Here is a 15,021-nt window from a genome sequence, read left to right as displayed (position 1 = left end):
GTGTCGGTACAAAACGTTTAGAAACGGATAGCAATCAATCAGAAATGTGTCGGTACAAAACGTTTAGAAACGGATAGCAATCAATCAGAAATTTGTCGGTACAAAACGTTTAGAAACGGATAGCAATCCATCAGAAATGTGTCGGTTAAAAACGTTCTTGTCTTCAACATTTTTTGTTTAATTGAAACTAGAATACCCAAACTAGCTAGAAAAAACAGAGCTGTTTTCCATCATAATTAAAGGTTCAATAAAAATACAAAATACATTAACTTTCTATAATGACCACCTCAACAGTCGTTTATTAGGTTTTACTCATTACACGGACTAATAAATGGCTTGTCAGTGGATGTGGAAGGACATTTTGTAGTGCGTATAATTATATAATAGCATCATTTAAACTCCAATTTAATAATTTAGACTAAATTGCGTTGACCTTGATACTGTGTTCAAATTCCCAAACATCCTAGATTTGTCCCTCTGCTGTAGTCTCGACAGGACTCAAAGTGATGAGGTGCCACACGTGCAACGTTGGTGGGAGTGTCTGCCGCGAGTAGAAATCTACTCCTCTCCTGCGGACAGCTAGCAGCCACCTCTCCATTCCCAAAGCGGACTCTCAAAATCAACTAGAGGAATTGACACGGGCTGAATAGGACTTAAAACACATCTGTTGTAGAGAAAGTGATCTTATTTCGACTGTTTTCAGCCAACAGAATGGCATTGTGGCGGGTTACGGTTGTCTCGATGTGGTATTTGATCGCGTTGAGCTCCGCGCGCAGGACTGGTGCTGAAGACGGAGAGGTTTTGGAGAAAACGAACGGCGCGAGATGTACTTCGCGCTGCTTCAGTCTGCACATGACACAACTCACAGCATCTTTTAAACATCTTCAGGTAAAATCTTTACATTTGATTAAAACCGTTAATGTGGACGAATTTTACACAAACTGATGTTTGAGAGTATGAACCCGCGCTCACGTTGCGCGTATTTAGTGTTGTTCATGGTATTTCGTTTTATTCAGTGTGTTAGGCTATGTTGAATGGAAATAAGCATTACATGCACAATAACCAAAACTGAGTAGCATGTCATATGTGGGTAACATCCATTTTAACGCTACGATTAAGGCTGAACTCAAGCTGTTCAACATTTGTGACAATACTCGTTGGGGAGGTAAAGACCATCGAAAGCCATATTATCCTTAACCTCTTCAACATGTGCGTTCGCTTTAGTGGGTGGGAAAGTCATTAAGCACCACACTTTTTCTGACTTCAGTCTGACTGAATGGGATGTAAGGCGTGAGTGGGGGGCCGGAGCTAGGGGTGTGTGTGTGAGTGGAGGGGGAGGGGGGGGGGCTGGTTTTGGAACTGGCTAAGGCATTAGATCCGCGGCCACCTGGGTGCAGGGTGGAGGGGTAATGAGGGTGGCCTCTGAATGACTGGGAGTCCAGTCCCCGCTCTGGGCTGAGAGGTGTCGGCGTGCCGCTGATTCACAGCTCTGAAGAGGGAGGGAGGGATGGTGGGTCTGGCTGAGGGATGGTGGTGGGGCTGGCTGAGGGAGGGATGGAGGTGGGGCTGGCTGAGGGAAGGATGGAGGTGGGGCTGGCTGAGGGAGGGATGGAGGTGGGGCTGGCTGAGGGATGGCTGGAGGTGGGGCTGGCTGAGGGAGGGATGGAGGTGGGGCTGGCTGAGGGAGGGATGGTGGTGTGCTGCTGGCTGAGGGACGGATGGAGGTGGGGCTGGCTGAGGGAGGGATGGAGGTGGGGCTGGCTGAGGGAGGGATGGAGGTGGGGCTGGCTGAGGGAGGGATGGAGGTGGGGCTGGCTGAGGGAGGGATGGAGGTGGGGCTGGCTGAGGGAGGGATGGAGGTGGCGCTGGCTGAGGGACGGATGGAGGTGGGGCTGGCTGAGGGAGGGATGGAGGTGGGGCTGGCTGAGGGAGGGATGGAGGTGGCGCTGGCTGAGGGAGGATGGAGGTGGGGCTGGCTGAGGGAGCTGTAAAGCAAAATGAAACGACTTGTATATAGGCTATACCTACTAGGTCGAATCCTTCTAGCTATAAGGACCTAATCCTTAAGGATAAATGACAATTTATTAGATCACATAAAGGACAATATGTCTTATTTAACTTGTTTGCCTTATTATTGTTACCCTTCTGATTGACAACATCCTCCAATAGAAGAATATGTTGTAGTACACAGGGGTGTGTGTGTGAGTGGGCTCAAATGCTCCCAGGAATCTGAGCTAACTTTACTGCAGTACAGTTCAAAACATAACATTTCTATCCAAGTAGATCCTTATCAGATCTGTGATTTTTTTAAATGAATGATAATGTGAGTTTGAGATATGATGTGACTTCATATGCTGTGTGGTGGAACCACAGACATTTCTAGATAACCAACAAGCTCTCACAGCCTCACTGCAGAGTTAGACGTTCATTCACGTTTTTCTCCAAATGTCAAATTTCAACGTTTCTCCAAACGTCAAATTTCAAAGTGTCTTTGACACCCTGGGTTGACTCTTTCTGGTCAGTATCGTTCCATTTCTTCAAACGTCACTCCAAATGGTATGGGTTAAGGTTTGGGTTAAGGTTTGGGTTAAGGTATGGGTTAAGGTATGGGTTAAGGTTTGGGTTAAGGTATGGGTTAAGGTTTGGGTTAAGGTATGGGTTAAGGTTTGGGTTAAGGTATGGGTTAAGGTTTGGGTTAAGGTATGGGTTAAGGTTTGGGTTAAGGTATGGGTTAAGGTTTGGGTTAAGGTATGGGTTAAGGTATGGGTTAAGGTTTGGGTTAAGGTTTGGGTTAAGGTTTGGGTTAAGGTATGGGTTAAGGTTTGGGTTAAGGTTTGGATTAAGGTATGGGTTAAGGTATGGGTTAAGGTTTGGGTTAAGGTATGGGTTAAGGTTTGGGTTAAGGTATGGGTTAAGGTTTGGGTTAAGGTATGGGTTAAGGTTTGGGTTAAGGTATGGGTTAAGGTTTGGGTTAAGGTATGGGTTAAGGTTTGGGTTAAGGTATGGGTTAAGGTATGGGTTAAGGTTTGGGTTAAGGTTTGGGTTAAGGTATGGGTTAAGGTATGGGTTAAGGTTTGGGTTAAGGTATGGGTTAAGGTATGGGTTAAGGTTTGGGTTAAGGTTTGGGTTAAGGTATGGGTTAAGGTATGGGTTAAGGTTTGGGTTAAGGTTTGGGTTAAGGTATGGGTTAAGGTATGGGTTAAGGTTTGGGTTAAGGTATGGGTTAAGGTATGGGTTAAGGTTTGGGTTAAGGTTTGGGTTAAGGTATGGGTTAAGGTATGGGTTAAGGTTTGGGTTAAGGTTTGGGTTAAGGTATGGGTTAAGGTATGGGTTAAGGTTTGGGTTAAGGTATGGGTTAAGGTTTGGGTTAAGGTATGGGTTAAGGTTTGGGTTAAGGTATGGGTTAAGGTTTGGGTTAAGGTATGGGTTAAGGTTTGGGTTAAGGTATGGGTTAAGGTATGGGTTAAGGTTTGGGTTAAGGTTTGGGTTAAGGTTTGGGTTAAGGTATGGGTTAAGGTTTGGGTTAAGGTATGGGTTAAGGTATGGGTTAAGGTATGGGTTAAGGTTTGGGTCAAGGTATGGGTCAAGGTTTGGGTTAAGGTATGGGTTACGGTATGGGTTAAGGTATGGGTTAAGGTTTGGGTTAAGGTATGGGTTAAGGTTTGGGCTAAGGTTTGGGTTAAGGTTTGGGTTAAGGTATGGGTTAAGGTTTGGGTTAAGGTATGGGTTAAGGTTTGGGTTAAGGTATGGGTTACGGTATGGGTTAAGGTTTGGGTTAAGGTATGGGTTAAGGTATGGGTTAAGGTATGGGTTAAGGTTTGGGTTAAGGTTTGGGTTAAGGTATGGGTTAAGGTTTGGGTTAAGGTATGGGTTAAGGTATGGGTTAAGGTATGGGTTAAGGTTTGGGCTAAGGTTTGGGTTAAGGTTTGGGTTAAGGTATGGGTTAAGGTTTGGGTTAAGGTATGGGTTAAGGTTTGGGTTAAGGTATGGGTTAAGGTATGGGTTAAAGTATGGGTTAAGGTATGGGTTAAAGTATGGGTTAACGTTTGGGATATGGTTCAAACAATAAAATAAAAAACGAGTGTCCACCATTGGGATCCAACACGCTACTCCCTGATCCAGAGTCATGGGATTACACCCTTCTTTCACACCTGGCGGGTAGGAGCGTTGGACTAGTAACCGAAAGGTTGCTGGATCAAATCCCAGAGCTGACCATGTAAAAAAAATATTGTCGTTCTGCCCCTGAGCAAGGCAGTTAACCCAATGTGCCGATGACGTGGATGTCGATTTAAGGCAGCCCCCCCCCCCCCCTGCTCCTCTCAGAGGGGGTTCAGAGGGTTGGGGGGGTTCAGAGGGGTTGGGTTAAATGCGGAAGACACATTTCAGTTGAATGCATTCAGTTGGACAGTTGACTAGGTACCTCCCCCCTTTCCCTTTCCTGTCCACACCACCCTAGCAGAACCCATAGAACCCAGAACCCATAGAACCCAGAACCCATAGCGCCCACTGCCACCCCTAGTGTCCGGTTGTGAAAGGCATTTCCAGACGTCTTTAGGTCATGGGATAAACGTCCAACTTCACTCTCGAGCGATCTGCCTGAGATAACAGCCGCAGATGACATCATCTGAGAAATGACTGTTGTCAAGTCACGTCCACATGTGTGTTTGTGTGCCAAAACACATCATACCACCAGCCACAGGAGTGTGTGTGTGTGTGTGTGTGTGTGTGTTTGTGTGTGAGAGAGAGAGAAAATCCCACCCTGGCTTGGCTTGCTTCCGACCACTGGAATGTGACCCTCACTATTTCCAGTTCACACCTCAGTCAGTCTGCTCCTTAGTGAGTCGTACTGTGTGTTGTTCTGTATGTGTTCCCTGTAGTGTGTGTGTTGTTCTGAATGTGTTCCCTGTAGCATGTGTGTTGTTCTGAATGTGTTCCCTGTAACGTGTGTGTTGTTCTGAATGTGTTCCCTGTAGCATGTGTGTTGTTCTGAATGTGTTCCCTGTAGCGTGTGTGTTGTTCTGAATGTGTTCCCTGTAGCATGTGTGTTGTTCTGTATGTGTTCCCTGTAGCGTGTGTGTTGTTCTGAATGTGTTCCCTGTAGCGTGAGTGTTGTTCTGAATGTGTTCCCTGTAGCGTGTGTGTTGTTCTGAATGTGTTCCCTGTAGCGTGTGTGTTGTTCTGAATGTGTTCCCTGTAGCGTGTGTGTTGTTCTGAATGTGTTCCCTGTAGCATGTGTGTTGTTCTGAATGTGTTCCCTGTAGCGTGTGTGTTGTTCTGAATGTGTTCCCTGTAGTGTGTGTGTTGTTCTGTATGTGTTCCCTGTAGCGTGTGTGTTGTTCTGTATGTGTTCCCTGTAGCGTGTGTGTTGTTCTGAATGTGTTCCCTGTAGCGTGTGTGTTGTTCTGTATGTGTTCCCTGTAGCGTGTGTGTGTTTTTGTGCGTGTCATAAGCTTCTCTGAGCGATGTGTGTGTCTCCTCTCGGGCGCTAGATAGGTAGCCAGGTAGGGTTAAGTTCAAAGGTCACCTGTGCAGCCGTCCACACCACCTACAAGCTCTGACAGACAGACAAATGGACAGAGAGACAGTACATTCTTGCTGATGTCATCCTCTCCTGTCTGGGGGTGATTTACTCCTGGCGATAGGTATACTGAGGTACTGACCTAAGACAAAGAGACAGAGAGCTTTAGAGGACATCTAAAAACAGCAAGATCAGAGGTTGTCAACCTTTTCCTTTCCTGGAACCACCAATCACAGTCCAAAGCTCTTGAGGACCAACATTTGCGGAGTCTCAGATTTTTTATAAAACACAAAATATCTTAATGGTCAAATGTTGTCAATTTTATCAGGGAATGTAACAGAATACGATTACAGATGGATGTCTGATAACACTTTCCATTGAGAAAACCCTAACCCTCCCCTGTGCTGCACAGACTCTATATACCTGCTCTACTATCTACAGAGACTCTATATACCTGCTCTACTATCTATAGAGACTCTATATACCTGCTCTACTATCTATAGAGACCCTAACCCTCCCCTGTGCTGCACAGACTCTATATACCTGCTCTACTATCTATAGAGACTCTACATACCTGCTCTACTATCTACAGAGACTCTATATACCTGCTCTACTATCTATAGAGACTCTATATACCTGCTCTACTATCTATAGAGACCCTAACCCTCCCCTGTGCTGCACAGACTCTATATACCTGCTCTACTATCTATAGAGACTCTACATACCTGCTCTACTATCTACAGAGACTCTATATACCTGCTCTACTATCTATAGAGACTCTATATACCTGCTCTTCTATCTATAGAGACCCTAACCCTCCCCTGTGCTGCACAGACTCTATATACCTGCTCTACTATCTATAGAGACTCTACATACCTGCTCTACTATCTACAGAGACTCTATATACCTGCTCTACTATCTATAGAGACTCTATATACCTGCTCTACTATCTACAGAGACTCTATATACATGCTCTACTATCCACAGATTGTATATACCTGCTTTACTATCTATAGAGACGCTATATACCTGCTCTACTATCTACAGAGACTCTATATACCTGCTCTACTATCTACATAGACTCTATATACCTGCTCTACTATCTACAGAGTCTATATACCTGCTCTACTATCTACAGAGACTCTATATACCTGCTCTACAATCCACAGACTCTATATACCTGCTCTACGATCCACAGAGACTCTATATACCTGCTCTACTATCTACATAGACTCTATATACCTGCTCTACTATCTACATAGACTCTATATACCTGCTCTACTATCTACATAGACTCCATATACCTGCTCTACTATCTACCTATACTCTATATACCTGCTCTACTATCTACAGAGATTCTATATACCTGCTCTACTATCTACAGAGTCTATATACCTGCTCTACTATCTACAGAGACTCTATATACCTGCTCTACAATCCACAGACTCTATATACCTGCTCTACAATCCACAGAGACTATATACCTGCTCTACTATCTACATAGACTCTATATACCTGCTCTACTATCTGCAGAGTCTATATACCTGCTCTAAAATCCACATACTCTATATACCTGCTCTACTATCTACATAGACTCTATATACCTGCTCTACTATCTACAGAGACTCTATATACCTGCTCTACTATCTATAGAGTCTCTATATACCTGCTCTACTATCTACAGAGACTCTATATACCTGCTCTACTATCTACATAGACTCTATATACCTGCTCTACTATCTACATAGACTCTATATACCTGCTCTACTATCTACATAGACTCTATATACCTGCTCTACTATCTATAGATAGTCTATATACCTGCTCTACTATCTACAGAGAGTCTATATACCTGCTCTACTATCTATAGAGACTATATACCAGCTCTACTATCTATAGAGACTATATATACCTGCTCTACAATCCACATAGTCTATATACCTGCTCTACTATCTATAGAGACTCTATATACCTGCTCTACTATCTATAGAGACTCTATATACCTGCTCTACTATCTATAGAGACTATATATACCTGCTCTACTATCCACATAGTCTATATACCTGCTCTACTATCTATAGAGACTCTGTATACCTGCTCTACTATCTATAGAGACTCTATATACCTGCTCTACTATCTACAGAGACTCTATATATCTGCTCTACTATCTACAGAGACTCTATATACCTGCTCTACTATCTATAGAGACTATATATACCTGCTCTACTATCCACATAGTCTATATACCTGCTCTACTATCTATAGAGACTCTGTATACCTGCTCTACTATCTATAGAGACTCTATATACCTGCTCTACTATCTACAGAGACTCTATATATCTGCTCTACTATCTACAGAGACTCTATATACCTGCTCTACTATCTATAGAGACTCTATATACCTGCTCTACTATCTATAGAGACTCTATATATCTGCTCTACTATCTACAGAGACTCTATATACCTGCTCTACTATCTATAGAGACTCTATATACCTGCTCTACAATCCACATAGTCTATATATCTGCTCTACTATCTACAGAGACTCTATATACCTGCTCTACTATCTACATAGACTATATACCTGGTTTACTATCTACATAGACTCTATATACCTGCTCTACTATCTACAGAGTCTATATACCTGCTCTACTATCTACAGAATCTATATACGTGCTCTACTATCTACAGAGTCTATATACCTGCTCTACTATCTACAGAGTCTATATACCTGCTCTACTATCCACAGAGTCTATATACCTGCTCTACTATCTACAGAGTCTGTCTATATACCTGCTCTACTATCCACAGAGTCTATATACCTGCTCTACTATCTACAGAGTCTATATACCTGCTCTACTATCCACAGAGTCTATATACCTGCTCTACTATCTACAGAGTCTGTCTATATACCTGCTCTACTATCCACAGAGTCTATATACCTGCTCTACTATCCACAAAGTCGATATACCTGCTCTACAATCTACAGAGTCTATATACCTGCTCTACTATCTACAGAGTCTATATACCTGCTCTACTATCTACAGAGTCTATATACCTGCTCTACAATCCACAGAGTCTATATACTTGCTCTACAATCCACAGAGTCTATATACCTGCTCTACAATCCACAGAGTCTATATACCTGCTCTACAATCCACAGAGTCTATATACCTGCTCTACAATCCACAGAGTCTATATACCTGCTCTACAATCCAGAGTCTATATACCTGCTCTACTATCTACAGAGTCTATATACCTGCTCTAAAATCCACAGAGTCTATATACCTGCTCTACTATCTACATAGACTCTATATACCTGCTCTACAATCTATAGAGTCTATATACCTGCTCTACAATCTACAGAGACTATATACCTGCTCTACAATCCACAGAGTCTATATACCTGCTCTACAATCCACAGAGTATATTTACCTGCTCTACTATCTACAGAGTCTATATACCTGCTCTACAATCCACAGAGTCTATATACCTGCTCTACTATCTACAGAGTCTATATACCTGCTCTACAATCCACAGAGTCTATATACCTGCTCTACAATCCACAGAGTCTATATACCTGCTCTACAATCCACAGAGTCTATATACCTGCTCTACTATCTACATAGACTCTATAGACCTGCTCTACTGGGAGTTAAGTGATGCTGTTTATGACACGGTTCGTGTTGCCTTCTCCTGTCACCACAAGAGAGAGGTGCTACGCTGCAGCTGGGCTGGGTAGTGGAACCCTGTCATCCTCACCTCACTTGAGCTGGGGTTATCTGGGGCCAGGCACACAAAGGGCCTTCTGATACACCACCTACGTCAATGCTAGCTATCATTTATGCCAATGCATTTATGTCACTCAGTCAGTTTGACTTTCTCCTTTGAGCAAAGCCAAGCCCTGCCAGCCCAGACAGCTGCTCTTTTGGCCCAGTTGGCTACTCTTTTCCCCCAACAGAGAGAATGGAAGTAAAATCAAGAATGGAAGTAAAATCAATTGTGGTTGAAAGGGAGATGTGTTAGACAGGATAGTGTTAGACAGGATAGTGTTAGATGTGATAGACAGGATAGTGTTAGACAGGATAGTGTTAGATGAGATAGTGTTAGATGAGATAGTGATAGACAGGATAGTGTTATACAGGATAGTGTTAGACAGGATAGTGTTAGATGAGATAGTGTTAGATGAGATAGTGTTGGACAGGATAGTGTTATATAGGATAGTGTTGGACGGGATAGTGTTATACAGGATAGTGTTAGACAGGATAGTGTTAGATGAGATAGTGTTAGATGAGATAGTGTTAGATGAGATAGTGTTAGATGTGATAGTGTTAGACAGGATAGTGTTAGACAGGATAGTGTTAGATAGGATAGTGTTAGATGAGATTGTGTTAGACAGGATAGTGTTAGACAGGATAGTGTTAGATAGGATAGTGTTAGATGAGATTGTGTTAGACAGGATATTGTTAGATGAGATAGTGTTAGATGAGATAGTGTTAGACAGGATAGTGTTAGACAGGATAGTGTTAGACAGGATAGTGTTAGATGAGATAGTGTGAGATGTGATAGTGTTAGATGGGATAGTGTTAGATGAGATAGTGTTAGATGAGATAGTGTTAGATAGGATAGTGTTAGATGAGATAGTGTTAGATAGGATAGTGTGAGATGAGATAGTGTTAGATAGGATAGTGTTAGATGAGATAGTGTTAGATAGGATAGTGTTAGATGAGATAGTGTTAGATAGGATAGTGTTAGATGAGATAGTGTTAGACAGGATAGTGTGAGATGGCATTGTGTAGAAGACCCTGAGACCTCAGGAGAGGCCAGAATACATTGGGTTCCCTGCTATTAAATGTCCCAGATCCTTCAGACCGTGGAGAGACTGTGTGTGTGTTGGAAGAATGAAGCTATTCTTCTTCACTCTTTGTCTCCTCTCCTGTCTTAGACATGCAGACATGTTTGCTCTGATGGGTTCTTCTCTCTGCTGTAGGTGACCTTACCACAAACTGTCACAGCTCTGAACACTCCCAAATCAACTTGCCCCTGCGACCCATGAAGTTTACATGCAACAAAACTCTGTTAGCTCTCTGAGCTAAAGCCTAGGCATTGGCTAGAGAAGAAAACAACTATTTTATGTCTCAGGAATGATTACTCATCACCGAACCAACTTCCTTACAACCCTTCACATATATCTGAAAGGAATGGGTGAGTGTAAGCAATATGGGTCCAGTGGTTTAGAGGGGTAAGGGTTAGGGGTTAGGGGTCCAGTGGTTTAGAGGGGTAGGGGTTAGGGATCCAGTGGTTTAGAGGGGTAGGGGTTAGGGGTTAGGGATCCAGTGGTTTAGAGGGGTAGGGGTTAGGGGTCCAGCGGTTTAGAGGGGTAGGGGTTAGGGGTTAGGGATCCAGTGGTTTAGAGGGGTAGGGGTTAGGGGTTAGGGATCCAGTGGTTTAGAGGGGTAGGGGTTAGGGGTTAGGGATCCAGTTGTTTAGTGGGGTAGGGGTTAGGGGTTAGGGGTCCAGTGGTTTAGAGGGGTAGGGGTTAGGGATCCAGTGGTTTAGAGGGGTAGGAGTTAGGGGTTAGGGATCCAGTGGTTTAGAGGGGTAGGGGTTAGGGGTACAGTGGTTTAGAGGGGTAGGGGTTAGGGTTTAGGGGTCCAGGGGTTGAGAGGGGTAGGGATTCGGGAAACAGGGGTTGAGAGGTGTAGGATTTAGGGGTACAGGGGTGAGAGGGGTACAGGGGGTTGAAAGGGTTAAGGGTACAGGGGTGAGAGGCGTAAGGGTACAGGGACTTAGAGGGTTAGGGGTACAGGGGTTGAGAGGGGTAGGGGTACATTGGCTGAGTGGGTAGGGGTACAGGGGTTAGGGGTACAGGGGTTGAGTTGGTAGGGGTACAGGGGTTAGGGGTACAGCGGTTGATTAGGGTAGGGGTTAGGGGTACAGGGGCTGAGTGGGGTAGGCATTAGGGGTACAGGGGTTGAATGGGGTAGGGGTTAAGGGTACAGGGGCTGATTGGGGTAGGGGTTAAGGGTACAGGGTTGGTTGGGGTAGGGGTTAGGGGTTGAATGGGGTAGGGTAACAGGGGTACAGGGTTGATTGGGGTAGGGGTTAGGGGTACAGGGTTTGAATGAGGTAGGGGTTGGGGGTACAGGGGCTGATTGGGGTAGGGGATAAAGGGTACAGGGTTGGTTGGTTGGGGTAGGGGTTAGGGGTTGAATGGGGTAGGGGTACAGGGTTGGTTGGGGTAGGGGTTAAGGGTACAGGGTTGGTTGGGGTAGGGGTTAGGGGTTGAATGGGGTAGGGGTACAGGGGCTGATTGGGGTAGGGGTTAAGGGTACAGGGTTGGTTGTGGTAGGGGTTAGGGGTTGAATGGGGTAGGGGTACAGGGGTACAGGGTTGGTTGGGGTAGGGGTTAGTGGTACAGGGTTTGAATGAGGTATGGGTTGGGGGTACAGGGGCTGATTGGGGTAAGGGTTAAGGGTACAGGGTTGGTTGGGGTAGGGGTACAGGGTTGGTTGGGGTAAGGGTTAGGGGTTGAATGGGGTAGGGGTACAGGGTTGGTTGGGGTAGGGGTTAAGGGTACAGGGTTGGTTGGGGTAGGGGTTAGGGGTTGAATGGGGTAGGGGTACAGGGGCTGATTGGGGTAGGGGTTAAGGGTACAGGGTTGGTTGTGGTAGGGGTTAGGGGTTGAATGGGGTAGGGGTACAGGGGTACAGGGTTGGTTGGGGTAGGGGTTAGGGGTACAGGGTTTGAATGAGGTATGGGTTGGGGGTACAGGGGCTGATTGGGGTAAGGGTTAAGGGTACAGGGTTGGTTGGGGTAGGGGTACAGGGTTGGTTGGGGTAAGGGTTAGGGGTACATGGGTTGATTGGGATAGGGGTGATTTGAGATGGGCAGTAGCCTGACTCTCAGGAGGAAGTGGGGGAAGTCGAAGGGCAGAGCATATGGAATGAGGCTGAGGTATGTGAAACAGAGGCGGTCGGTGCCGTTCAAGATGAGGGAGTATGATACAACATTTTATGAGCGTGGCCTTATTTCTATTACAACATATTTAATGACTGTCATTCATATTCCATTCACCCAGTTCAATGTAACAGCTATAGGTTTAGGATACTACATGATACTCGAATTTGCCCTATATACATCATGAGGTTGCTACAACCTAGCCTACGAATAAAAGTTTACAACGTAGATGCACAGGTCGAGAGAATTTTGAGTGATCAAGGTGACAGACATTGACACATTCAATACCGCCTTGCACACTCTCTCCTGCATTTACCTGATCTAGGGTGTAGTCATTAGTCCAACAGTTGCAAATGAGAGTTTCTGTTGGACAAATTCAGGTATGTTTATCCCCGTTTTTGCTTCTGTTTAATTAACGTTTTTCAACAGAATTGGCAGAACCCCTGACCACACGCAAACAGCTAGCTAACATAGCATCCCTCTCTGTTGGATAGCCATAGCCAGCTAGCTAGCATACCATCCCTCTCTGTTTGAACCAGGTGTTTGAGTAGGATAAACTAGCTAGCTGCATTCGCTAGCTAAGTGAAAGTGAAAGTTTACAAAAAATACAACCAAATATAGTTAGTTCTCTCTCTTGCGCCTCATTAATTTTGGAAGAAATGAATTTGTTAAAAACTGTTAAACTATTGTCTTTCTCTTTCTTTGAGTCAACTACTCACCACATTTCATGCACTGCAGTGCTAACTGGCTGTAGCTTATGCTTTCAGTACGAGATTCATTCTCTGATCTTTTGATTGGGTGGACAACATGTCAGTTCATGCTGTGATACATTGTAGGACGTCCTCCAGAAATAGTTATAATTACTGTGTAAGTCTATGGAAGGGGGTGAGAACCATTAGCCTCCAAGGTTTTATACTGAATTCAATGTACCCAGAGGAGGACAGAAGCTAGCTGTCCTCCGGCTACACCATGGTGCTACTCCACAAAGTACTGTTCAGGCTACTGTAGACCATTGCAAAACAGTGTGTTTTAATCAATTATTTGGTGACGTGAAAATACACTGCTCAAAAAAATAAAGGGAACACAATGTAACTCCAAGTCAATCACACTTCTGTGAAATCAAACTGTCCACTTAGGAAGCAACACTGATTGACAATACATTTCACATGCTGTTGTGCAAATTGAATAGACAACAGGTGGAAATTATAGGCAATTAGCAAGACACCCCCAATAAAGGAGTGGTTCTGCAGGTGGTGACCACAGACCACTTCTCAGTTCCAATGCTTCCTGGCTGATGTTTTGGTCACTTTTGAATGCTGGCGGTGCTTTCACTCTAGTGGTAGCATGAGACGGAGTCTACAACCCACACAAGTGGCTCAGGTAGTGCAGCTCATCCAGGATGGCACATCAATGCGAGCTGTGGCAAGAAGGTTTGCTGTGTCTGTCAGCGTAGTGTCCAGAGCATAGTGGCGCTACCAGGAGACAGGCCAGTACATCAGGAGATGTGGAGGAGGCCGTAGGAGGGCAACAACCCAGCAGCAGGACCGCTACCTCCGCCTTTGTGCAAGGAGGAGCAGGAGGAGCACTGCCAGAGCCCTGCAAAATGACCTCCAGCAGGCCACAAATGTGCATCTGTCTGCTCAAACGGTCAGGAACAGACTCCATGAGGGTGGTATGAGGACCCGACGTCCACAGGTGGGGGTTGTGCTTACAGCCCAACACCGTGCAGGACGTTTGGCATTTGCCAGAGAACACCAAGATTGGCAAATTCGCTACTGGCGCCCTGTGCTCTTCACAGATGAAAGCAGAGCACATGTGACAGACGTGACAGAGTCTGGCGACGCCGTGGAGAACGTTCTGCTGCCTGCAACATCCTCCAGCATGACCGGTTTGGCGGTGGGTCAGTCATGGTGTGGGGTGGCATTTCTTTGGGGAGCCTCCATGTGCTCGCCAGAGGTAGCCTGACTGCAATTAGGTACCGAGATGAGATCCTCAGACCCCTTGTGAGACCATATGCTGGTGCGGTTGGCCCTGGGTTCCTCCTAATGCAAGACAGCCTCATGTGGCTGGAGTGTGTCAGCAGTTCCTGCAAGAGGAAGGCATTGATGCTATGGACTGGCCCGCCCGTTCCCCAGACCTGAATCCAATTGAGCACATCTGGGACATCATGTCTCGCTCCATCCACCAACGCCACGTTGCACCACAGACTGTCCAGGAGTTGGCGAATGCTTTAGTCCAGATCTGGGAGGAGATCCCTCAGGAGACCATCCGCCACCTCATCAGGAGCATGCCCAGGCGTTGTAGGGAGGTCATACAGGCCCGTGGAGGCCCGTGGAGGCCACACACACTACTGAGCCTCATTTTGACTTGTTTTAAGGACATTGCATCAAAGTTGGATCAGCCTGTAGCGTGGTTTTCCACTTTAATTTTGAGTGTGACTCCAAATCCAGACCTCCATGGGTTGATACATTTGATTTCCATTGATCATTTGTGTGATTTTATCCTCCATGATTTAACGAGGGAAATAAGTCCCAGACTGTATT

The 15,021-nt window shown here is 45.2% G+C and overlaps 1 protein-coding gene across 1 annotated transcript in view; it reads left to right on the top strand.

Moving 5' to 3' along the window:
• The first annotated feature begins 508 nt into the window (after positions 1-508).
• The window catches only part of anos1b (anosmin 1b), a 159,014-nt gene continuing 144,501 nt past the window's right edge, over positions 509-15,021 (top strand). The window contains 1 exon segment of the mRNA XM_036978826.2: positions 509-888. Within this exon segment, the coding sequence (XP_036834721.2) occupies positions 712-888 (177 nt within the window). The 5' untranslated portion in view covers positions 509-711.

The sequence above is a fragment of the Oncorhynchus mykiss genome, chromosome 5 (genome assembly GCF_057628025.1).
Source record: "Oncorhynchus mykiss isolate SJ-2025 chromosome 5, ASM5762802v1, whole genome shotgun sequence".
Taxonomy (NCBI): Eukaryota; Metazoa; Chordata; class Actinopteri; order Salmoniformes; family Salmonidae; genus Oncorhynchus; species Oncorhynchus mykiss.
This window is presented reverse-complemented; position numbering and strand designations above follow the sequence as displayed.